This window comes from Corapipo altera, unplaced genomic scaffold (genome assembly GCF_003945725.1).
Source record: "Corapipo altera isolate COAL_440 unplaced genomic scaffold, ASM394572v1 113, whole genome shotgun sequence".
Classification (NCBI taxonomy): Eukaryota; Metazoa; Chordata; class Aves; order Passeriformes; family Pipridae; genus Corapipo; species Corapipo altera.
The window spans coordinates 290308-316774 of record NW_020884895.1 but is presented as its reverse complement, the minus strand read 5'-3'; the positions used below and the strand labels follow the sequence as shown (position 1 = coordinate 316774).

The window sequence follows — 26467 nt, the reverse complement described above, 5'->3', positions numbered from 1 at the left end:
AAGATATTAGGACATTCTTTCTACCTAGAATTTGCTCCATGGGAGGATATAAAAAAACAAGTTTAAAAACATCCTTCTGGGGAATGCACATCTGGAGTCAGTGTAGGACTGAGGTTGGACTAGTCAACATGGGGGCTCCCTTTCAGCCTTGCTGCTGGATGACGATGAATTAGTGGCGTTATCACACTTCTGCACCTCCAGTTTTTGAAGGACTCCATGATAGAGTCCCCAGCTCCACTCACCTTGAAGTGCCCCATGCAAGGCACCAGATCACTGTTAGTCCTCAGATGAGCAGGGCAGACACCATCCCTGCTGTTCATGCCTGCCACAGTGCTGTGATTTATGCTATTCTCAGATGCTAAATCTCTCCACTTCCCCCATCAATCCAACGGGCCTGAAATACTGAAGAAATGCCGAGAAGTCCCTCACACAAAAAAAAACACACTACAGAAACAACTATATCAATCTTCCACCCCCCTCTGAATGCCTAGAAAAGTAAATTCATTAAAAGAAAAAATGGACAGACCATACTATCAACAAGTACTGAGCAGAAATTAATCACTTCAGATGCTATCGGTCTTGGGGAGGGTACCTGGTCCTACCAACACCAGGTCACAGAAGTGCCCTGGGTAATCACTGGATGGCAGCTCAGGGTAAAATTTGGATGCCAGTGTCACTCTGCAAACTTTCTATAATACCAAGCAGTAACATCCTTTTTTGGTACAGTATTCCTCATGCAATCTTGCAGCATTTTCCAAAGGGATGAGCATCTGAAACCCCTTTATTTAACAGGTAATGAGTCCGTGATGTGGAAAAATTAAAGCTTGAATAAGTTTGGTTGTATTACAAGAATTTTTTTGTTCACTGCACTTATGCAGCTTAAGCATTTCTGTAGCAGTTTGCAAGCATTTTTGACCGAAAATTATGATGTTACTAAATTTTAACAAATCTTACACAACACCCAAATGCATAAAGAAAATGTGCTGCTTGTGCCGCTCTGGACTGAAACAACATTACACTTCAAGAGGCAAGAACATGCTAAAAATGGCCAAAACCCACCATGTGACTCAAAGTTCTTTCCTTCTGCTTTGTGAAAATACACCTTTCTTTATCTGCATAATTATTTTAATTTTCCACCAGAGCCAAAGGTTTCCTTCAAACTAACGAAAACACTCACAGTGTGAGAAAGTCATCACCCACTTCATGCAATCTAAAGCTCTGTTTTAAATAACGCTGATGTTTTCTTGTTCATCTCTCAGCACAAACACCTCATTTCTGATGTCAGGCAGCCCGGAGGACTCCAGCAATGCAGGCAGTCTCTCCTGACTGCTGTCTTGGGAGAGAGCTGCAAACGGTGAGCTCCCTCTCCAGGAATGCGTGTGCTGAGGATGACACAATGTAGATGGAGTGAAAACAGAAAATCTGCCTCTCCAACAGGTCTCCGAACAGAGCTCCTGCTCCTCCAGCTGCCCAGGAGGGCTCAGAGAGAAGGAGCTCTCAAACTTCACCTGGTGGTTTCTAATTGTTCAGGAGCTGCTACTGGGCTTTACATCTGAAACCTAAAATTTATGTAATGGAAAGTAGAGCTGTATTTTTGAAGAAACAGAAAGAAAAATAGAAGAAATGTTTAAGGAAGCGAAGAATGTCGGAGTGGCATGAAGTAATAGACAAAACAAATGTTTAGAAATGTTTAAATAATGATGCTCAGCCAGCAGGCAGAGCCTGTACTGATGAGCATCACACTACACTATAAAAAGCCAGCAGAGAACTGCTGGTTATAACTGCACGCTCTGCCAGCCTTTTTAGCCACAGAAAATCCCCACAAGAGAGTGGTGTCGATCGCCAGGAAATGACCGCGCAAACGGCTGCAAATCGATACCGGAGGCTGCCAGTAATTCACACCGGCTCCGGTTACAGGAGCTGTGCCAGGGAAAGCACCAGCTAGGAAGCAGGTGGATGGTCCAACCCCCTCACCTGCCAGCCTGTGATCCCTGCACCTCCTGCAGCCCAACAGCTCCCAAATCCCCAGGGAGCATCCTTCAGCATACCAACCCTATGCTAGGCCCCAGAAGCCAAAATCAGTATATTTTTTCTTAATTTTTACAGCTTTTCCATTTTCTGGAACATATGAACTGTCTTTTTGCAGCCTGGCTTCCCTTGCAGTAGTCCCATCCACTTGACGTTTTTCAAACAGTTTTGCTTCGGGACGGGAATGAAATGTATTTATTTGGCAGCTTGTGCAACATGGGTGGCAACTACTGAGCAAAAAACTATCTGTGCAGCCAGCAAGGGGAGGGGACGGCCGACTGTGCTATTCTTGATAAATATCAATTAAGTGAGCATGTTCTATTAACCCCGAGACCTGACTCTTTTCTTCCTTCATTTCAATCCAAAATCCTTAAATATTTCAAGAAACGCACACTTCGTGGAGGTGGGTGGGAGGGATGGAGGGGTGTTTATCTTAACGGCAGTCAGGTTTCGGCTGGGAAAGAGAAACAAAGTAACAGAATTACATTGTCTCTCTGTGCATATTTTACCAGTTCACAGCATGTAGCTGTCCACTGGATGTAACACGCTGCTGGAGGGAAGGTGAGACAGGAGTGCCACAGGGGAGCGCTCTGCATAGAGCATTCCGTGGATGCCACTGCGTGATGTAGGAGAAGCTCTGCGCCCTCCATCACCGCAGTGGCTCTATCTAGCTCTGCTTCTTCATCCTCCAATACAGGCTCCACTACTGGAGGCAACCAGCTATCTTCTGACATTTATCAATGAAGTCACGCACTCCAAACATGAACTATCACACTGAAAAAGCCCCAGGAAGGAAGATGGGGAGTGCGGGCAGGTGGCAGCATAACTGCTCCCTTCCTTTCACCACAGCTGCCCACCTTCCAGCCAGTGAAGTGCCACAGGTCCCCAGCTGAGGGTTTCTCTTTGCGAACATGGTGGTGCCAAGCACCATCCAAAACAGAGCTCATCTTTGTGCTTGCTAACACTGAAGGAGGAAGAGGCACTGATGCAAGTCAGACTGGACTGGACAAAATTCCCCCTTCCTCCCACATAAAATTTCAAGAGCTCTGCCTGGAGTAGCACAACCCCAAACAGCATCTCCTCAGCAGGACCCCCGGGACAGCAGCGCAGTCACCTCCCCATGACAAATTCACAGAGCAGATGCAGCAAGAGAGCTGCAAAGACCCATTCTGTGATGATGCCACTTCCAACACTAACCTTCATCTCACACCACAGCCCATTCCACGGGGAAAGGGCAGAAAACAGAAATGCCTGGAGGCACTGCATGGAGCCAGCCTTCCCCATCATGCCAGCAACCAGCCAACAGCTCATCCCCAAGGACGAGAAGGGCTCAGGGCTCAGACCACTATTCTGCCTCCAAGCTCATGGCTTTGTCCCTCTGTCACCTTTAGCCTGGAATGAGCACAGGACAGCAGAGGTGTTTGGCAGGTGCCACAATGCATCTAGATGAATTTTCTCAGCAACTACATAAGCTCCATCAGGGTTTCAGAGAGCCCCAATCCAGTGCTTGGCACAAGCACACAGTTATTTGTCTAAGCTGCAGCATGGGGGCTGGAAAAGCCGGAGTGACTGGTCTGCCTGAACAGTGAATCCCACAGTCATGTTCCACAGCTCTCTAGAAAGCTGCCTTCTGCTTTACCATTTAAAAATGTGTTGTAGCTGCTATTTTCAGACAGTACTGTTAAGAAGCTGGAGCCCTACAGCCCTGTGGCCATGCTGCACAAATTCAGTCTGCACTGACTCCCGCAAAGCACAAACCCTCCTTTAAAAGTAATTTATTCCAGGAGTTCCTGCAAGCAGTGTTTGCTGGATGAGGGGCACAAAGTGTGTCCATAGCTCTACTACAGCTTTTAATAGAGATGCAAAGTAAAACCAGGCTCTGGAAAGGCCGAGTTTTTTTGAGATTCTACCACATGTCAGAATAGGGCAAAGGTAAAACAATAGATGTAGTAGTTTACTCCATGCTCAGAAAGGCTAACACATTAATATGAAGAATAATGTTAGCCAGGGAATAGAGATGAACCACTTATTAAACAGGAGAACAGAGTAGGAAGGTACCATTCCCTACTGCAGTGTGTGCAGCCCAGGGACAGAGTAGATAATTTCAGTACAGGTCACTTCTCAAGAGATTTCCAAGATTAAGGCACAATAATGCAGCCATGGCAATGGCACTACAACAGTACATGGAGCATATGGAAATGTATGTGTATTTAAAGGTAATTCTTTATTCAAAGGCTTGTACTTTGGAGCTGCTTTCTCTGACCTGTTCTCTTCTGTGCTCTTGGTCACCTTCTGCCAAGCCATGGAGCTTGCAAACATGAAAGGAATGTCATTCGCTTGCATGTTTTGCATGATAAAATTCTTGCTTTGATTTTAATAATAACAACAAGTCACAGCTTGGTTTCAACTGTGCGGGAGTAGAAAAATCCCCAAAATAATGTGCACATGACTGTTCAGAACGATGGATCAAACGGAACAAATGCCAGAGAAACGAAACAAACGCCTACCTGGCCACTGTGCTATCTGGCAGTCCATGGTATGCCCCTTTGGAGAGGTGAAAGAAGGAAAGCAGATAAGCCCGAGAGCGTTTGCACTTGCTCCCCACCATAGTGAGGCTCATGGTCCTGTTTGTCTCTCAAACAGCCTCTTCAGCTCCCATGGCAGCTCTGTTCTCCACACTGCCCAAGTCAAGCTGATGATTTGTTTTGGCAATAGCTATCTTATTTGTTAAAATATGTGGTATCTGGTCTACTGAAATTCTTCTAAATTCATGCTGAATTGAGCAAAGCAAGGAAGGAGGAAAGAAAATCTTGTGTTTATTTTTGTATTTTTTGGAACTCAAGCTTTTGGCTTTATATTTCAAAATAGTATTTCATTTAGAAGTATACTCAAAAGTTAAAAAAAAATACATGTATAAAAATCCTCCAAATGAAATTGCACCTCTTCCCCCTCAAAAAAAACCCAAACAGTCGTATCAATGATAAACTGATTTATATGGATCTTTTATGGGGAGGGAAAATAATCACTCCTGAACCTCTTTTTGCCCTGACTTTTCCATTTGGCTGGTGATGGAGAAATCAATCATTTGTATTGCTCTAATGGTGAACCTCCTCTGCTGGCTAATGATTTTCACTGCTCCCACAAGCACAGCTACCCCTGAGGCCATGGGGACAGAAGATATCCATCCTTCTCAGAGCTTGGATGACTTCCATGGATTTTCTTGGCATCAACCATACTCAGTACTAGTACGAAGCATCTTACTGACTGACATGCTCACCCATAAGCTGTGTTTGAAGCGGGCTGGCAGCTGACTTTTCCTGCTCTGGAGAAAGCAGCTCTTTCCCAGATTTTAGAGACGGACAGCTCAGGGTTGCTATCTAAACCCCCCCAGTAACCGAGCACAGCCACGCATCATGACAGTCACCACATCTGCAAGTCACGAACGTGTGCGATACCACCCCCAGGGATCAATCTGATAAAATAAAACCCATCTGCTGAGCTGTCACAAGCAGGAGGGAGCCTATTTCTCCCTCCCGATTATTTTGGCATTCATTAGCACCCGTGGGTACAGAAGGAGCTTTCAGCACCAACAGCAGATCGGAACTCAGTGACGACAGACTGCCCCAAACAAGGAGGACGCACGCCCTGAAGGCTGTGCCCTTCCCCTTGGTGTTATCTTGGCTCATGTTTGGCTGGCGACTTGGCATCTACGCCCTCATCTCAGCTGGCACTTCTATGACCTCTTGCTGGCCAGGCAATGCCATGATTTCCAACCATTTCCATTCCCGTCAGTCACTTCTTAGATACGAGACACAGCACCAAATTCTGCAGAGGAGCAGGCAGAAGAATGTGATGGACCACCCCTGGCTGGGCATACACCCAGACATGCACAGACATGCTGTAGAAAAGTGCTGGGAACCAGCTGGAATCCTACTGCAGGGAGCATCTATGCACTGAATAATGTAGCCAGCATTCAGACACTAGCAACAGAGAGACCAAATTCCACAGGTTGGGCAGATATTACAGCTGTTCTGAGATGCACCACTCCACAAAAGCAGGGAAGGACTACAACAAATTTAACAGGAAGCTAAAAAGGTGGTCTTTACCCTGAGCTTCAATCATCATTTTCACCCTGAATGAAAACAGAAAGGACTTCAGGATTTAACTCAGGGAATTTAACAGCTTGCAGAGATGACAGACTTCTCAAATGTTTTAAATGAATCTCCGAATGAACAAAGTCCTTCTATGTCCTTCAACTAAAGTTGCTTTTATATTTTACTTATACTGCTGCAAAAATATCTATGTCCATATATTTTAAGTTCCAAATCTCTATTTATTATTCAAAATGAGAAATACCACAAAGGGAAAACATGGTTTTAGTTATTGCTTTTTTGCTATGTGCAAGTCATTTCCTTCACTTTGGAAGAAGCCTTTAGCTCTCCTTAAGGAAAAGCATCCTTTCCCTGGAGGAGCACAAAATATATATAAGACAAAGGGGGGGAAAAGGAATAAAAATAACACATTTTTTTTTCTTTTTCCTGGGGTGAAAAAACCTGTTTGAGACTGAGCTCTGCATTCTCAGCTGGAAACTCATCTACAGAAGCAACATCTAAAGGGATGGAGACGATGCTACACAGTGCCTGGCACTGCCTGACCCAAAGCTGCCTCAATTCAAATATGATTTCCCCAAGTAACAACAACCTTTCAGTGAGCTTCACTCAGATAAAATTTCCACCAACCCCCACAGATACTCCAGCCTGTTTCCCCCTGTGCAAGGCTACCAAACTCCTCAGCTTTGCCATTCAGTGGCCATGGCATAATGGAAGGCCACCTCCACCCCAGCTCTCCGGGGTGAGCTCTGCCTGAGAAGATGATCAGTGAAGCATCAGCAACAGCTTTCACAAACAAGCTGGACCCTCCAGCCCAGGCTTTGCAGACTGTTACAAAACAGCTGAAGAAGGGACATGCCTGGATGCTTTAATTCAGCCACAAAGGGGATGAAACTATTTGGTTCAACTATTTGTTGGCAGAGAAGTGATGTGGAGAGAGCTGCTTGTCAAGTCTTCTGAATTCAGCTCTTGGACTTACCAGTCTCTGAGGAAAAATCCAAGTTTTGAACCTGTACCAACAAGCCATCCCATACAGTCATTTCTTTTGAATCCTTTATTAAGTCACTATGGTCAGAGAAAAATATATAATTTATAGATGCACAATTGCAGCCAATGACCTGTATTAACTCACAATAATGGGATTAAGCCCATGTGCCCAAATGTTCAGTTTAGTCCACAGCACTCAGTGTCCTTATTTGGCCTATCTTAAACTGATAAGTCATCTTGGAACCAAACACATGCAAGAGCTATAAAAGAACACAAAGCATGTATGTGAGACAGCTGTCTTTGCCCATTGAAAAGACAGACAGAACTAGTTCTCAGTTTACAACATGGTCCCTACTGCAACCAACAAATGAGACATTTCTGCAGTCAGCTTTTCCCTAGGAGCTGATAGATTTGATTATACAAGATATCCCTGAATGGACCTGATTCCCCATAGCTTGCCAAAACCTGTGACTACTCCTGCTCACCACTGAGCAAGACTTAACTGCTACAGGGTGCAAATTCTCCCTTCCCGTATGAGAGCAGGAGTACGTCACTCTCCCTTCACCCAGGCTGCAGCGTGGAGCACAAGGTGCCAACCAGTGCAAAGTAACTCCGCTCACCCACGTCTCTACTGAATATTTTAGTTACAGCGCTGTTTGAGTCACATATTAAAAACACTCAATTGATGTAAGCTCACACAGTTACTTTACAGAAGCAAAGAGCAAAGGGAACATGAACCACCATCAGAGTTGTATTTCTGTAATGGTGCAAGCTGCTACAGCTCCACCATTGCTGCATCGTGGGCTCACTGGCAGTGGGGACCCAAAGCATGGTACGCTGGGATGAGCATCAGGAATTAGGTCTCTGTGTCAAGTAAGTGCTCCATGCTTGGTCTCACCTTCTGTAAAACTGGAAATATCCTGTCCATTTATTAGAGCTTGTTGAGTACTACAGATGAAAACCACTCTTTAAATCTGAAGTTTTTTGACAGATTCTCCTCATAGTCATAAAACAAGGTCATGTTTAAAAAGGTAAAGAGAGATCCCCTAGCACTGTACCATCTCCAAATGTGATTGTACCCTTTTTGAACATGGATGTTTCTCGCATTCCTTTCACTGACTTGCAAACTACTGAGCCAGTATATCATTAAGTAGACATAATCATTGGGGTTGTGGGTCACTGCACAATGTATGCATATTTCTTGAAACTACTTTCAATTCATTTGCATGTCATTTGCTGTGCAGAAACTCGATTCTGGAATGTGTAAGTTATCTGGGCACAACACACTCCCTGAATAAACAATCTGAGTAGCAGTATGCCAGTGGCAAGCTGCCTTCTGAGAAGCACACCCAAGATCAGGAATAGCATATACCAGTGAAATAAATCTCTGTTTAAAAGATGGATATCGGGAACTAAAGCAGACACAGTCCACAGGCTAAGAAAGGACATTTGGATTTTTTTCACAGCAAATTAATTCCTCTACTTCTTTAATTTTATAAAATGAATACAGTACTGGTTACAAGTGATTGACTGACAGCTCTAAAGACTGAACAGCTCTATTTTTACAGCACTGAGTGGCATTGATCCTTCTTCTAAGTCAATAAAAAGTCTCCCTTAAATCACTTTGGTCTGTAAATGATCAAAAACCTTCCTCAGCATGAAAGATCATGAAAGTTGAGGGGATTCTTAAAATTCATCAATTCTTCACAGGCATTTACTGAGTCCATGGAAGCAGAATTGGACCTGTCCAACTGGGAGAACCGGGGTAGAACCAATAAAAAGCCTCCCAACCACACCCTACCATAAGTCACTCAAACTTTAATGAGACAAAGCATCTTGAAACCTAGGTAACAGGTCTAGACTTCGCAGCTCTTTAAGTCCTTAAGGAATCTAATTTAAAGGCAGAGTAAGATGGAGAGGAAAGAGGAATAGAAAATTATTTTGTCAGTGTGACTCCCAGTTCCTATTCTTGATTCTTCAAAGAGTGATTCCTGAGACAAAATGCCAACTTTCTGGGCAAGGGTCGTCTTTTGGTCTTGGTTTACAGGTTAACTAATACATAGGATAGTCCAGTAAGCCACCACTCATCATAACTTGAGTAGGAAAAATAAGAAGGGCAACTTTTTTCCCTTTGAAGCACAAGCACAATATTAATGTATATAGAAAACATGGGAGGGCTACACTGGTTGATGGTACATCCTGAAGAGCTGAGTGAACAAGTATCTCTGTTTTTTAACCACGATACAAATAGACACCTGAGAAAACTAAATGTTCACAGCAGCTTCTCAAACCAATCTCTGTTTTCTTTCCTTAGTGGCGACCTATAGCAGCAAAAAAAATAAAGCAAGAAGTAAATAATTCCACTGAGAAATCATGGAGGGCCTATTCTTGCCAGGTACTGAGTTTTCACACCTACCAAGGACAGCTGAGAGCACAAAGCACTGCTCAGAACTGAAACTGTGGGTGGTGGGACTTCATCGTGGAAAAGTGAACAGTGTGTTCACTAGGGCTGAAGTTCTTCACCAGGAACCAAGACTGAGCACATACATGCAAAAAAGAATAAAGGAAAGAAAAGGGGAAAAAAGGATTACCCTAAAGAGCATTTCTAGATCCTTGCAAGCTCAATATCAGGTGTAACCATTCTGCAGCTGCCATCTAGAAAGCTTTCTAAGCTAATGAAATTCCCTACGGAACTCTGCTCATGAAGCAGCACTTGATGGATTTAGTTATCAAATGGCCACAATTTTAATTGATCCTCAGTTTATCGATTTCCTTGTCACTATGCAGAAAATAAGAGATCGTTTAAAAAACTCATCTGCAAGGAGGTGCAAAAATACAATTCTGGGTGAAGCTCGCACAGATGAAGCCGCTGGGTCCCTCCTGCCGGAGGACCCGCTGTGCTCACGCTTTGGACAGCGAAGGAGGGATGCTGGCGGCAGGTCGATGCCCACCCATCCCGCCAGACTGGAGGAGAAGATTCGCCAGGACCCAGACCAAAGTTGAGCGCGGAGCAAGCCTTGTCCCCAGCCGGTCCCCGGCGGTGCCAGAAGCGCCCCGGGGCAGCCATCCCGGCGGGTGCGGGGCTGCTCCCCTCCGCGGAGCGGGTTCCCACGGCCCTGGCCCGCCGTACTCACCCGGTCTCCTCCTCACCGGCCTTTTCCTGCCGCTGCAGAAGCGCACTTTGCTGAAGACCCCCAGGACGTGCCTCTCGCATAGGGAGCGCCCGTCCTTGCTGGGGCTGGAGCGGCGCTTGGAGGCGGACACCCGGTCGCTGTTGGACTCCCTCGCCTGCCGCTTCTGCCGGATCAACGAGCTGGCGATAGCCGCTGCCATCGCCGCTCATGGGCCCCCCGCTCCGCTCCGCGCCGCTCCGTGGGGCGCCGCCCGGGCGCGCTGGGGCCGAGCCGCCGCCGCGCCCCGCGGGGACCGGGCACGGGGACGACCCGCTTAACGCGCTGCAGCCCCGAGTCCCGGAGCCGGGGAGGGCTCAGCCGGCCAGGAGGAGCAGGGCGCCCGGGCAAACAACCATGGCTGGCCGCCGGACCCCGCCGCCCATGGGTCTGTCCCCGGGAAGCGCAAATCCCGGCGCGGGCGGCCGTCGGCGAGACCCCCCGGCCGGGCTGGCAGCGGCCGCGTAGATCCGGGAGCGGCCGCCCCGCTGACGAAGGTCCGCCGGCGACTGCTGTGTCCAAAGGATAGGGGGGTGCGGAGGATCCGCGGGTCCCTGCGGCGCGGTGCCGCTCCGCTCCGCCCGGGCGCAGGCGGCGGCGCTTCCTCCCGCCGGCCGCCCTCCGGCGAGGGGCCGTGGGATGAGTCAGAGCCCCCCCGGCCCGCGGGCAGCCCCGGCCCCAGCGCGGTGGCTCCGAGGCGCTGCGCGGCAGGGCGCGCACATGGACGCGGCTCCGCGACCGGGCTCAGGGAGAGCCGCGCTGCATTTCTGTTCGCACTCCTCCTCTTCCTCCTCTGCCCCCCTCCCCACTCCGCTCCCAGAGAGGGCGGGAGGGGAAGGAAAAAGCAGCCACGGAAAAAAGCAGTAAGTCAGCAAACAAATTAAAAAGAGGGAAGGCAAAAAAAAATTAAATTAAAAAAAAAAAAAAAAAAAAGAAGCACCCGCCCGCGAGTGCGGGCTCACATCGCCGCAGCTCGGCGCCCCGGGTTCACAGCGCCATGGCTGGCGCAGCTTCCCCTGCCCTGCTCGCCGCCTCTGCCCCGGCACCGGCTCTCCCCGACGGCAGCAACCCACATCGTCCGGCCGACCGGGCGGCCGCCGAGCGCTCGGCACCGGGGCGGCCCCGGGCCCGGCTGCCGCGGCGGGGACAGCGGCGGGAGGAGCGATGCGAGGCGGGGAGGAGGTGGAGGAGGAGAAGGGCGGGGGGGTGCGGCTGCCACTGCTGCTGCTCCGTGCGGGGCTCAGGATGCTCCGCGGTGCCGCCCGACGGCGGCGGGGCGAGGAGGAGCCGAACCGCGCCCGCTGCCCGCCCGCATCCTCCGGCCCGGCCCGGCCCGGGCGGGGGGAGGAGAGAGGAAGGAGGGGCCGGGGAAGCCCCCCCGGACGCCCACGCCGCTCGCGGCTGCTGCCAAGGCGGCGGGGAGCTCCGCAGCCCCGCGGCGGCCGGGCGGGGCGGGCTGGGTCGGTGCCGGGCGGGAGCCGGGCTCCGGGAGAATTGCAGCTGTTCCCGCTCGCCCTTCTCTACGCAATCCTACGTGATCGAGGTTTGGATGAGAAACATCGCGCAGGCAGATCGAGGCAATTGCAGCTCCGCGGCGGCTCTGCCTCTCCGCCCGGGCAGCCCCGCCGCCCCCGCCGGGCTTCCCCGGGGCCGCAGTCCCCCCGGCCCCGCCGGCGGAGCCGCCTGCGAGTCCTGCAGCCACCCCGCCCGCCTCCCTCGCCACTGCTGTCGGTGCCTGAGCACCCAGCCTCGGCAGCTGAGCATCTCCGCGACTTTCCCTGCTTTTCCGTGCAAGCAGAGACCGGGCGACAGCGCCGGCACCCCGAGGATGCGCTGCCGGGGGCCGGTGCCTCGGCCGGGGAGCGCGCAGGCGGCTGCAGCGGCGGTGGGCACTGTCGGGCTGCCTCTGCCTACAGCGGTCCCAAGACAGACCACTAGTGCATCAGCAGGTGCTGGCCCGGCTCCCGCCCATATCCAGCCACAAAACTGCACCAAACAAAATTTAAGGTGCAGATAGATACACCTCTGGTTATCCAGAGAAGTAACTGCTGTTGCTGCCACAAGGATGGTGCTCTCCAGATTTCAGGTTCAAGTTAACAGCTAGCAATGATAGTTGTTAGGTTAGATAGGTGGCGAGCAAGATACCTGGGGGAGTGTGCAGGGATGAGGGTGGAGGGACAGGGGATCTCATCTGGGAAGACCAGACCTGCCCCAGCCACACTTTGGCAAGTAGCAGCTGCAGGACGAGCCTAATCCAATCCTGAACGTGTAGGGCTGATCCATGTTCCCAAGTGAAGAGGGCACTTTAAAGCAGTGTGACATGCCCTAGGAATTATCAACTTCAGCAAAATAATCTTTGTAACTACTTCACTGCAAGAACTCTGGCTCTAAATTATTTTAATGTATTGGGAAAAAAATGCACCACCCACTATGTCCACAAAGATTAACTTAACTCTGGCATTACTTCCTAATTTTCACTCTTTGTCTCTATGCATACCATAACAAGATGGAATCAGGTTCTCAAAGGGAGGACAGGAGAAGAAAGTATTCAAAACCATTTGGGAGATAAAAATGTTTGGCTGTTGATCTCTTTTTAACTGCTGCCAACTTTTTTCAAGCAGATTTCACCATCCCAATCAATAAAGGTTTTTCTTCCCTTTCCTGTAACTAAAATGCTTCATATTTTAATTTTCTCTATCGGATTATTTTACTTGACATCAAAGAATTATTGCAGTACAAGGTACAGGCATGGCCTAAAGAAAGATGTTTGCAATCAGAGAATCACTGTCTGAACTGCCAGTGAATTATCCAAAGCTTCATCTTCAAAGGATGTGAGCAAATCTGATATTTTCTCAAGAAAAAAATGTTTTCAATGTATATATAAAGATACTTTTTTTGCCTGTAGTCTTCAAATTTCTGGTGAAAAAGTGCTGGTTTATCTGCACCATATTAGATAAGTTCCAGCTATTTTGACGTGCAACTAATTTGTTTTGTTGTGTAGCTACAAACAAGGAGCAGCAGCTCTGCACTTAAAAATGATCCTAATCAGTGATAAAGTCGGTCATAGTAATTTTTTTTCCTGGTGATTTGTGGATCTGAAAAGCAAGTTGCTGCAACTCCTAAGAAAGAATAAAGGATTCTCGCAGGTCTCTCTGCTTCTGCAGTGATGGAATTAAATTAAACCAGAGCTTGTGAAACTGAATATAATGTTGCATTTGCCAACATGCAGGTCTGTCCTTATCTATAGATGGCCAAGGAGTCCACAGGGTTTGGTTCTGAACATGGGCACTGTGCCATGAGCTCCTGGTAACAGTACTGACATGGGCATCTGCTCTGCATGACTCTGGATCATTCCCCAACTTCACAAAATTTTCTGAAGAGCCCATGCTTTTATAAACACCAAGCAAACCCAGAGAGGTCTTGAGCTGGAGAATGGAAGGCCAACCTCATCATGCCCCTGGCACTGTCATTCTCACAGGTGAAATGTTACCTTTGATGGGCTGCCAAGTGAAACAGAAAAACCTCCTTGTCTTTGGTCTCTGCCAGTGGAAGTTCTCTCCTTCAACTTTCATTTGGGTAAACAGGGTTCAAAACACTTCCCATTTTCATCTATATCAGCTACTTCTCTTTGAGGGTAGTGCAGCCTATGCAACTAGCCCCTGTTGGAACCACAGGCTGCATTCCTCATTGCCACCAATGGAAGCTGAATTTTTTGACCTAGCTGGGCCAATATGGCATTTTTCCTTAAGGAACATAATTTTTTAAACATATTTATTTATAAATATATAATATATATCATATAATATAATTAATATCTTTATTGCAGAGTTATTATGGCAATTTTTCTCCCATGCCTCTTCTTCCCTGGGCTCCCTCCTCACTTCAGTCTCAGCCTGGAAAGATGCACAGTGCACCCTACGAAGAGGGAATGCAAGAATAGCACTGGTTCATAAAATGAGCCACACAGACAGTGTTTTGATCATGGTGGAGAGATATGCCAGTGCTCCTCCTGCAGTTTGTGGAGAAAGACCCCATATCTGGCACACAGGAGCAGGCAGAGTTTTGGACTCCCCAGGGCTGTTGGAAGATCAGACTCACTATGCTCATTAAATGTCCTCACCCCAAGCATCCAGGGGCCTCTGCATTATACACTCCCTATAGAAAGTGACCAATATAAACATTTCAAGACACTGTAATTTCTGAGGTTTTGTTGTCTTGATAAATAAAATCTTCTGTCCTCAGTGCTGAGGTTTAAAATGAATGGCTGAATTTCAGGGCTTTGGTGACTTAAGCACAGAAGAGATCTAGAATTGCATTCCCTTACCTTCTGAAACAGAACGATCTATCTAGGTCAAAACTGAGGTTACTGGCATCTTTCCTTAGTGAAGTGCAATAATTCCCGCAGGGTTGCTAACAGAATATCCTGTTTATTTTTCATAGAGTCTTCAAAAGCCATGGGCTGTGTTCTGTAGATTCAGTCATTAGGCATATCTCTGCTTTACTAATTCTGTACACACAGAGCTAACTACAGATAGGAACATATGCAGCTTTTTTGCTGTTTTATCTGCAGAGCTACTCAAAATGCATACAGGAAAATTAAGGAAGAGATTTACATTTAATACCACTTAAAAATGTGTATGCATGTTTCTGTAGTTGAATGGGGAAAAAAAGATGCCCATCTCTGGCCAATAATTATGAATGGCCTAATTCACCATTTTATAGCAGCATAGCAACAAATCTCTTCCAATAGGAAGGCACTGTTGAGTTCGAAAGTCTGCATGCAGACACCTCTTAAGAAGTGTACCCAATTTCCACGCTGTGAAAATTACATCTAAAATGTGCATTGCCAGGGCTGCTTATTAAGCAAAATTAAGCCCATATCCATGTTTTATTAACTTTATTCTTTACAAGGTAGCCCCTTGTTGCATGTCTAGCATAATTAAAATTCATGCAGCTTTGGCATTCCCCAGCCTCTCTGCGTGGGTGGACTTTTTGGAAAAAAAAACATGCCTGGTTAACCTGATAAAGAAAAGATCTTACCGTATTCTGCTCAGTTTCTGTGCAGCATAATTCTGTTTACAATGCATAGGTTTATATCTGTGTTTGAATGCCTAATAAGAATTCACATGGCCACTTCAAAATATGCTATTCAGGGAGAGAGATCTGGCCCTAAAACAGCAGCAGAGTACAAAAACTGGCCGGCTTTCTGGGCTGTTCTCACACAGCTGAGCTTGGAGCTGACTTGGCCTTTCAATAAACACAGAAGAGCCTGCATCATCTGATTGCCATATTAAAATAATTTATTTAATGGGCCCTTTACTCCGTTTTTTGCCTTCAAAGATTCAATTAAAACAAAATTTGCAACTCATCACGAGGAGTATTCATTAGTTCACCTGGTGTCTTTAAAACCAGCTGTAGCCTGGGTAAAAGTTGGGACTGTCTGTATTAAAGTGAGTGGCAGGTACACAGTTGGCAAGTTGCAGAATGAAACCACTATTGCAAAAACCAGGCCACAAGCAGCACCAACACAACAAAATCAACTGCAGACCAGAAAAAGAAATAATTCTGCTAGGATTTTATGCATTCATATATTTTTTTCCCCTTTTTAAGAGAAAATTTTCAATTTAACAGGAGTTTTTATTTTTCCTTGGTGACTTGTTGCCTACATGAGGTGGAGGCAGTTGAACATAAGAAAGCTACACCTTGTTGAAGGGAACTGTGGCTGTCTAGGAGTGAAAGTGTCATGATACATTTTTCTTCAAAAAGCTTCCTATATGACCAAACAGACTTTTGTCTCCAGGGTTCTGGAAGCACCTGATGGGACCATCTCCCTTAAACAAAGCCTGAAAAGGAGCAGCAGAGGGAAGCATCTGAAACTGTTCCCACATATGAAGAGAGACCTCCTTGCAGACAGATCAGTGCCTGTCCCACATGCCAGAGCCAGACCTGAGGCTTGTTCAAGATTGGCTCGTCTCAAAGCTGTTGTTATCACCTCACCCCAACACTCCCATTCATTGGCCATTCTGTCATTGCCTTTCCCAACGGGATCAGGGCATGGAAAACTGCTGTCCTTGCAGTGATCCACTTCAGTTGTGGCTTCATAAGTGTCAGGAGTCCAAGACAAAGCACCTGCAAACACCTGCCCAGCGACAGCTCCCACAAGGCACTTCAGTCATTAGGACAGTGCAGGGAGGAGGCCTTGCTGAAGGAGCAATGAAAGGATCAGCACCATACTTGCATATCCCCTTGTGCAAGGCAGAGCCAAGAGCCCACCCTTCCTGAGCAAGGGGCACAGAGCCAACAAGCTGCTCCAGGCTTAGAAACACCCACCCAAGTATCTGGAAAGAAAACTCAAATATCTTCTTGCCTGTACTATAGCTGCTGATTTTAAAGAGAGGACAGAGAGATGCCTCTCTTCCTTTCTTCCTCCATCCACCTCCTCTTCCTCACTGGGCCTCTCCCAACATCCAGCAACTCGCTCCATCCACTGCCTTAGGGACTTTTCACCCATGCCCACCCATGTGGCCTTAAGCCACGGGAAGGGGAAGGAAAGCACAGATTTGAGATTTCATTCCAGGTCTTACATCTGCATTCACAGTGTGTAAGAAAGAGGAGAAGACCACATTCTTTGTGCTTTTAATGCAGAGCAGAAGCTTGAGGCGAAATAGGTGAAATAGCCACCACAGAACAACCCCAGTTGTGAGCCTGAGACTGAACACACACACATGCCCTTCCCTGTCTGAAGTAGATATTTAGTCCCCAGATATCAGGATAGGGACACCGTCATGAACAAGACGACTCCTACAACCTTCCCCTCCCTAGGAGAGGTCAGCCATCCCCACCCTTCTCTTTGAATCCTATTTGATGAAAACCTGTAGCCCATTTAGGCCTATAGTTTCAACAATGCAAGAGGTGCCCAGTTCCCATGAACACTGAACCTGATTCTCTCTGGATTTACATGGCACCTGCATAAAGGTGATGAGATCTGGGTGGAGAGGGGAGTGTGACCCCACAGAGCAGCTTCTGGCCTAGGGCCCCCATACACCAGGGCTCAGGAGGTCTGAGGGGCTGCAAATCCTTTTCCCCATCCCTGTGAGGAAGGAAACCTCCTCCTGTTGTAATCATGCAGCCAGACACCAATTTCAACCAAAATCATTTTCAAGTGTGTCGGGAAAAGCCTTTCAATTAAAAGTTTCCATCAAGCTGACTTTGCTGAAAGTCAAAGAGATCCTTCCTGATTAGATCTTGGCTGAGGCAAACCAGCCCGATTATATGATTGAGAACGATAAAAAGGAGGGAGGGAGAGCGAAACCCCTATCGTGCTCCTCCAGTAGGGCTATGGGACCATATGCTCCACAGCAGGTCAAGGCTTGAAGACTAGGGACATCCACCTCCTCTATGCACCTGTGTGGCACTGGCATAGGTCAAGAGAGGGAGAAGGGACAGAAGCTGTAAAGGAGAAATATCAAGCTCCCTCCAGACCCACAAATCTGTCTATCTGCACATCATGGATTCTGACAGACCTAAAGAGGCCTTGGAAAGTTCCCTGACCCCAAACTTCACTTGTCTCTTCATCCAGCCTCCAAGTTTGTAAGAAGCCCAGGATTTGCAGCCTGAGCTAGGCCACATTTTGCATCCTGCTGGGTCAGCAGAGAAATGCTTCACAGGGGCAGTCCATTGCTCAGTCACTCAGCAGAGGGTCCTCCCAGTTTGGAGAGCTTGCAGGAAAAGTAGCAATTCTGACAAAACCTGGTATTTCCACTGACATCAAACTCTGCTGAACAGGAGTGCCGGGACATTAATCCTGCCCTCAGGATGCCTCTGAAGTTACATGCATCCAGATTGCATCTTATTTAAACAAACCTGCTTATTTCTCCTGTGTACCGCAAGGGCATACTCAACACTAAATGTAAATGTGAGATTACAGCTGTCATACAGCCAGGACAAGGTTTGAAGACTGGGTAAAAAAGGATCTGAGTGAATACATCACTTCCCCTGTAAACCCCTGGCTTCCAAACACACCTCTTGCTATTTGCATTGTAATTTATTTCCCTCCCCAGCAATAAATCAACTTCTCTATCTCTCCAGCAAAATGAAATCCCAAGTCCTCTCTGCCCGGACTCTCACAGCTGCTGCAATCCAGACACCAATGAAGATATCAGTGGTCTGGAAGGAAATCTAAGTTTGCCAAGGATACAAAGACTAATGCAGTAGTAATTAATGATCGTGGTAAGTCTGGCGAAGAGACTAAACTGAACTGACATGGAAACTGAGTTCATAGAAACAAATTTCCTTTTAACACAGCCAGATCAAACCTCTGGGGATAAATTGTGCAGTCTGTATTACTTCAAGACTGGGCAACTTCTTTTCCCTAGAAAGCAATGACTCTGGGAATTGGGAACCATGAGAGAGATACAGCTGAACAAGAGCTTTCTGCACAGAACTGCAGCTAGGAGAGCCCAAGCCCTTAGGGATATGCATGAAGCAATGGGGAGCAGAAGAAATGCTCTGTCACAATTGTATCCAATGCAGCAAACACCAGAATCACAAAAGTCACAAAGTCTGGTTGCCACACTTCAGAAGTGGCAGAACAGGGAGGGTCTGAGAAATAGAAAGAATATGGATATAGTGAGAGACTCGAGCAGTTCAGTCTCTTGGTTGCAGTAATATGCACATCTACAGGGATTCACATGGGGCCACTGTGAATATCCTCTTGATACTCAGCTGTATTTAGCCTGTTAATACTGTGGCCACTGAGTTTGCTGTTGCTGAAAATCTGGCCATAGAATACAAACGGTTAAGATCCTCAGTATCCAAGAGAATGACAGAGAAGACTTGTCCCTGACCAGTAAATCTCTCACCTTCAGTAAGAATATTTTCAAAAGGAGGGGCTCTTTCAATCCAGGAAAGTCAGAGTGAGATTTGGAGGCTGTAAGTCAAGGCAGGGCTCATGTTTATTGTTAATAGCAATGGTAATTCATCAAGAGAATGACATGGCAAGAGTTGTGATGGATTCGCTATCATTTCACCCTAGCAGCCAACCTCTTTCAAAAATAGATGAGCTGATATCACAGCACACAGGGTACAACGGACCCTGGAGAGGTCAGCCTTGTACTGTGCCAGCAGTACCTTCATCACTGACAAGGTTGGTCTGATCTCTGATTAGGGACCTGCAGCAGTGGAAGCCCCACATCTCCTTTGGGAATGTGGCTCTGTACCACCTTCAGCTGAGAAAGGCTCCTTCTAACATCTAGTCCAAGTCCCACTTAGCTAGAAATTTTTTCCCCTATTGATGAACCTGCCAACGGAGGATTTACTGGGCTTTCTCAGTGAAGTCCTGACTTGAGTGACACAGGAGATCAGACTGTGCAATCACAACTAGTCCCTTCCGCCCAGCTTCTGAGACTCACCTGGCGTCAGTCAGTATTAGAGCTCATACGAACAGAAATCCGCTTTGCACAAAATCTTGGGTTCAAAGTTACAATTCTTCCCCACAAAGAGCGAAAATGAGACCTTTTGGAGGTCATGATGAAATGCCAGAAGAGAAAAAAGTGCACTGATGTGGTAGAACTGGTGGTCTCACCCCTTTCAAGACCAAGTCTCTGCTTTTGCACTGGGCAGAGCAGTGGCATGAAAATGGGTATTAAAATCCCCGTGCAACACATTCTTTTGAAATTACTATTTTCTTTCTCCCTTGCACAGTTTTCATAAAGTGGCATTTTTCAAGAGAATAAAGCACCACTACTGATTGTTTGGCTGCTCCTTCTGTAGGCATCCACCACAGCCTCTCAACCTGTACCATTCACATGTGTCCCTCTGACATGACTTACAGTTTTGGCCTTTTCTGCTCTCAGACTGCTGAACTCCAGAAGTGCCTACAGCGGAAGATGCAATAGCTGTTCTAACTGCTTTGTAGGGCTCTGCTGGGGCTTTGCAAGAACAGCTTTTGGACATGGGCAACCCTGTTTCCTTGCATCCTTTATTCATGACCCCTCTACAGCTTCTGTTTTGGACAAGAAATTCCTGTGCAGTGTGATTTCTTTCTTCCTCTGTGTCCATGCTGGCCTGCCCTCTCCGTTCCTATGCACGTTGCTTTTCTCACTTCACGGACAGAGTTAGCGTCTCTTTGGTCTTATTCCATCACATAACAGAAAAAAACCCATTCTGTTAAAGGGCTGTTGGAGCCTGCTACAAATGGGTCACTGATTGAACCTAGTGTCTGGAGACTACCCCAGTAAAACAGTAGAAACAAGCACAGAGAGTAATGCCTTCTATGACGCATGAAGAAACAGGCAACAGACCCTGCTTACTCAGGAAGTCCTGCTCTAAAACCTTTCCTGATGCATGGAGCTGGATCCTTCAGGATGAGAGGACAGGATCCCCTGATTTTCCCTTTCTACTCTCACAAAGAAGGCTGCAAAGTTGGGAATGCTGCCTCCCCGCCGCCCCATGGACAGTGTCAGGCACCCAGCATGATGTCCATGGCTTATCCTTGCCACCTGGCCCACATTTTTTACAGGAGCCCATGGGCACGCCTGCCCCAGTGCAGGGGGAGAGGGGCAGCCTCCAGTAACCAGACAAGCTGTCAAGGCAGCCAGCAGCACTCCAACAAAAGGTGACGCAGCATTGCAAAGTGTTGTCAGATGTAGGGAAACTCACAATAAGCACCTTCATCTTTCATTATGATTGAATGCTCCTGCTCCAGCCTGTTGGAAATACCATCTCCTGAGATGCTAAGGGCTCACCGAAGTTCATGCAAGGTAGTATAAACCAGGGGACAAGTTATTAGTGTTTTCTTTTGGCAGAAGCTTATACATAAGATTAGCTGTGCTTGGCAATTGGAAAATGTACGAGCGTGGGGGTGAGGAGCCTGAATTAAAAGCCACTTAAGTGGGTACTTGAGTAATTATTGGGAGGCTTCTGAAGAGATATTTTTGTCAGTAATTAAGGAGAACATGGCTTTGTGCTGGGTACAGGTGGCAATGTGGCAACAGAGATCATCAGCACTCCACAGAGAGATGACCATCTATCCATGAGCTGCAGAAGCATGTTGGGATTTTTCTGCCCAAAGAGCATCCTTCAGAGTTGAAAGAGAGCCAGAGCAACAAAGGGGCTGAAATCCTGATACTCTCACAATCACAGATCCTCTACATGAGGGAAAAGGATTCACAAAGTTATTTTTATGAAGCTGCCTAGCTCCTGAGGTAGCTGTTCTTCAACAGCGGTGGGTCCCACTGTCTTCAGCACCTCCACAAGCCCTGAATTCCTGGGAAAACTCTCCACACAAGGGAAGTAAAGAAAAACATGCTGGGGAGTTCCAGCCTGGAGGAGGGTTAGCTTATGCCTCCTGTCAGTGGAATGGCAGGTTAGCTGTGCTCTGGCTCCAAGGGCTCTCTCCTCTGATTTGTTTTCATAAGCCTGATACATGCTTTGTCTGTCATTTGCTCAGCTTTGGGGATCTTTCTGTTTAAGTAATGCCAATAATACATGCAAATGTATTATTTCTTCAGTCCATTATAGCAGATACTTCTAGAAATCGATGCCTCTAATACGCACTCCAGCACACCTCAAATGCTGTAAAATGTGGGGTGCAAGAAGGTGCCCTCACATGAAAAGACTGATTTGACAGTGAAATGATTCTGAAATAGAGCTACTTTTAAGTCTGCAGTGACAAAGTCAGGCACTCAGGAAATTAAGTGTGAAGACCTGTAGTTACCAGGGCAGTGTCTGTCTCCTCATTAAAGATGCAGGTAAAGAAGCTTGAAGACAGTAGCAGTAAAAGGAGCATATGCAACACAGACATGTCCTTGTGAAGGAGCATAATTCATAGACACTTCATTACCTTCAACAACTTTAAGGTCCTTGCTTATTCATCAGCAAGTCTTAGCTGTCATGAGCCAAAACAACGTGGGCTGGGACTATCAAAATGGACACAAATGAAGCGGACTTCCAGATCTCACTGATGCTCCAGGGATCTCCCCACAAGCTCCAGCCTCATTCCCTGACACTGCCAATGCTCTGTGTGGAACGTGGGGTGTGCAAGAGATCCCTGTGCAGCAAGGACCAGCTCTCACCCCAGTTAAACATGCCAGACTGACTCCTGCAAAGTTCCCCTTGAAAAAAATCAGCTGATGTGAGGAGGCAGACACCAGGCATTTGTTCTAGAAAAGGCTACATGCTACTCCCAGCCTTATTATTTGTACATGGATAGCTCCAGCAATTATTCCAATCCTCTCGCTTTTCTTTCTTGACTCCTGGCACAATGAAGGGTCTAAAAAGTCTTCGTTCTGTTTTTATTTATTTAACCATTTCACATGGACTCTGTCAGCTTGAATTTGACCCAGCTTTTGTAATTTTATGGGCAAAATAAAAATACAGAAAAAAAAAATGAAGTATTCATAAACCCTCAATCAAATGGAAAATACTCCCACAATATGGTGCAGCGTGAGTGGAAGCTTTTCTTTTAAAAACAAAAGATGCTCCCTTGTGTTGTTTGAAACCCTGGCACTAGAGCAATTAAGAAAGTGAAACTGGCTACAAACTAAAGCAGAATGGACATGTTTCATAGATCTTCATTGCCCAGGCAGAAAGAAATGTAAACAGGGCATAAATTACAGCAGTCAGAGGACAGATTAGCTGAAGGACAATGCTGGCACAAGAGCAAATGGGTAGAAACTGGCCAAGAATAAATTTAGACTAGAAATTAGAAATAGTTTCCAGTGATCAGAGGAGTAAGACACTTCCAACAGGACCAGTGGGCACATAGCTGCTCTCATTCTGCTCCCTCTGTTCCAAGGAGGCTTTTTGTGCACATTTGTGAAAAGATGATGTGACACAGCCTGCGCAATAACATGAGCCAAGAGACCTCTTCTCTAATCTGTAGCACCAATACTTTCAGTCTTTCAAAAAAATCTCTTTTTAATGCTCTAAGAATGGGGAGATATTTGATGTGCACTCAAAAGGCTTTTTTATTTAACCTCTGCTAATTGAACCATCTTAAAATATATCCATACTAATAGCCTTACACATTTAATTGATGAATTGAAGTAAGCAACAACAATTATTGAGTGCTTTTATTTAGCGGTGTCATTAAATAAAGTGAAAGAAAATAAGATCCCATAAAATACAAATGGTCTTATCTAAGTGTTATTAGGGATGCAATGACAGGAGTGCATTCAGTCAAGTGTTTATACTGTTACCATCATTCAGACATCAGCTCCAAAGCTTATCTAATTTGAAAGCCACTCCTGCAGATCTTTGCTATTGATTAGTGCAGCCTGCAGAGACATCACTTTCCACAAACTCATTTCAGAATAGGGAAGCTGTCAGCTCACACATGTGGGGTCCCCTGGCCAGCTGGTACCCACATCTGTCTGCACATGCCTTTTCTGCTTGCTGGATAATTTCAAAACAACCAGCATCCTCTGGGAAAAGTGAATTCTGCTGGTAGAGTGAGTTAGGGACAGATATACCCTCAGCTCTCTACCCCAGATCTCCCCTAAGCAGGATTGAGGTCTTTCAACTTAACTATTACTCAGCTAAGTAAAACGTATGTTTATGCCTGTAATTTCTGCACTGAACTGGATATTGCCAGTTAATGTTGTTTAGAAATGAATTGCTGCTGCATAATGTACAGCAGAACAACAAATTCACATTAGCTACATATCACAAATCAGATAATTACCAACTAAGATATTCTTACTCATGTTCAACCTCTTATATGATGTAATAGGACACTATCAAAATAGAGCTTATATTACAATGACAGTTTTGGCTTCTAGCACTTTGGCTTTTATTGTAATAAATTCTAATTTTCTGATTTTTATCTGCTCCTCCCCCCCTGCTCCTAGTGGCATAGGAATTATGATTATGCCAGCTCTAAAACTAGACTGCCTGCTTCTAAAGCAGTCTTTCTGCCTGATTCATAAGCACAGCACTGAAGCGTTTGAGACACAAACACTGCAGATCACCCTCAACGCCAAGAACAAAGCATCAGCTTGATCACTCCACTTCGATTCGACTTCCACATCTTCCACCTGACCACAGGGTGCAGGTGTGCACTCCCCACACTTCAGATTCCTCCCATCCGCAAAATGAGGGCAATGATACTGCTTTTGGGAGCCTTCACCACGGAAAGGCTTGCAAAGATACTCTCCTGGGGGGTCAGGTGGATTTCAGGGTGGGATTTTTCATGCTATGCTGACCAGGACTGCTGATGGAGGAGCCCCCACTTTCCCCATGCTCATGCAAATGGATCTATCAGGAAGGGGCCCCCTTTCTGAAAGGGCTGACGCTCTTCAGCTGACACGTTTGACTGTGTTCCCTTGGCATCCAGCTCAAATCCTCTGCACCACAAGCTGAGACCCTGTCATATCTTACTCCTCCCTGCGAGGCACTGATGCTGCAGAGTAGCCTCGGCCCCCTGGCCACACTCACCCCCCCTTATCAGCTTCTCCAGCCTGTTCACAGCTCGCAGGATTCCTATATTCACACTGCAATAAATGACAAGGTTGCCACCTTGCTTCGCCAGGACTTAATTTTTCAGTCCCACAGTCGTTCTACCCCCAGAACCACGGTACATGAGCTCAGCAGCCCAGAAGCAGGAGAGAAGATGCAGGTGCCACTGGGTGAGCAGTGGGGACCCACTAATCCCACTCAAACCCCCATGGTCCCCAGGGCTGCTCTAAGAAAATAATTCTGACTAGTAAGAGACACTGCTCATAGGCATCGGGGAAGCCCTGTCCTTCCAGTGTGCTGAATGGGGGTCAGTCCTGCAGCCTCCATCCAGTTCCTGGGAAACACCAGAGATGTTTCCCACCCAGAAAGATCCTTTCCCACCCTGCACAAACAACTACAGCAGCATGGCAAGAGTAACTGCACCCCACAGGTTGTATGATTACAGCTCTCAGCATATACAATTTCAGAAAAATTTCAGAGTGTTTTTTTATGCACGTGAGGAGAGTGAAAAATAAGGAAAATACAGTGTTGCACTGAGCCATCTTCTTTTCCTACAACGAATTTTAAAAAAAGAAAAACAATACTAAGTTCACAGAACTATTTTATTTTACTTGAAATTAATTTTGTTTCTTTTCTACATTATTTAACCATAAACGTTAATTTTGAGGAAACCCCAACACATTTCAAACTTTCCCTTGTCTTCAAGGCAGTGAGGGAGAATTACAAAGTATCTTGCAATCTGTCTCTCATGAAAAAATTTGAAATGCAATTAGATAAAGACTTGGAACAAAGTAAAGCTCCCCAGCCTATTAATTTTTATTGTGGGTTTGTTTTGATTTTTCTTTTTCTAAAATCGGGAAAATACCTCATTTTACCTCTAAATACAACATTGTTTTTTGTTTGGGGGCATCCTGGTCACTGCTGCACCTAAGCCAAAGATTTCCCAGTTTTCTTTCCAAGGGTCTGTGGGTTAGAGCAAGCCTACTTTTTTTCTTTTTCCATATGGAATAATTTGGATCAGGTATTTACAACTGAGATTGGAAGAGGCTCAATTAATCCCTTTTATAATGAAAGTGGACAACCCCTGGGCGTGAGGAATCCACAGACTGACACGCAACAGAGAGGGACGGCAGCCAGGTATGGGAGCTGAAAAGGGAGAGCGCCTGCCGTGCAAGGTGACTGGGCCACACCAGAACTGCGGCTGAAACTCAGCAAAAATACAAGAATCACCACTGAAATCAGGGTGAAAAAAACCAAGTTTGAGTTTCTTTTCATCGAGTTACAGCGCTGTCCCCCTGGGGGCTGAGCATCTACCTCGCACCTCCACTGCAGCAGAGCCACAGCGAGCCTGTCAGAGCATCCCCAGCACAGGCCCGTCCGGTGCCCTGCACAGCAGTGCTCGCTCTTTGGTCTGCAAGAGGCTTCTCAACCAAACCCACAGGGGATTTAAGAAAACTACGATAAAAACCGCTACCTATTTCCCTCGGCCAAGACGGGGGCGTGTCCCCCGTGATGTTACACAGAAAGGACACCGCTACCGATTTTTATCTTAAACCACGCCCTTGCTGAAGCATCTCTCTCCCTTCCTTCCTTTATAGTCCCACCACTTTTAACGCCTGCGGAAGGGGCGCGGGCTGCCGAGCAGGAAACACGAACTGTGTGGAGCAGCTCCCCCCTCACGGGCCGGGCCCGGGCGGCCGCGGAGCCGCAGCGCTC

General features: G+C 46.7%; 1 protein-coding gene across 7 annotated transcripts in view; it reads right to left on the bottom strand.

Annotated features, from left to right (window-relative positions):
* Window positions 1-26467, bottom strand: part of FGF12 (fibroblast growth factor 12) — a 224899-nt gene that overhangs the window by 90274 nt on the left and 108158 nt on the right. Inside the window, exon 1 of one of the 7 annotated variants that reach the window (XM_027647297.1) lies at window positions 10259-11166. The exons of 5 other annotated variants lie outside the window; for them this stretch is intronic. In XM_027647297.1, the coding sequence (XP_027503098.1) occupies window positions 10259-10457 (199 nt within the window). In that variant the 5' untranslated portion in view covers window positions 10458-11166. Of the gene's footprint in view, window positions 1-10258; window positions 11167-26467 lie in introns of those variants that run through there. One more of the 7 variants, XM_027647294.1, reaches the window with a different exon arrangement.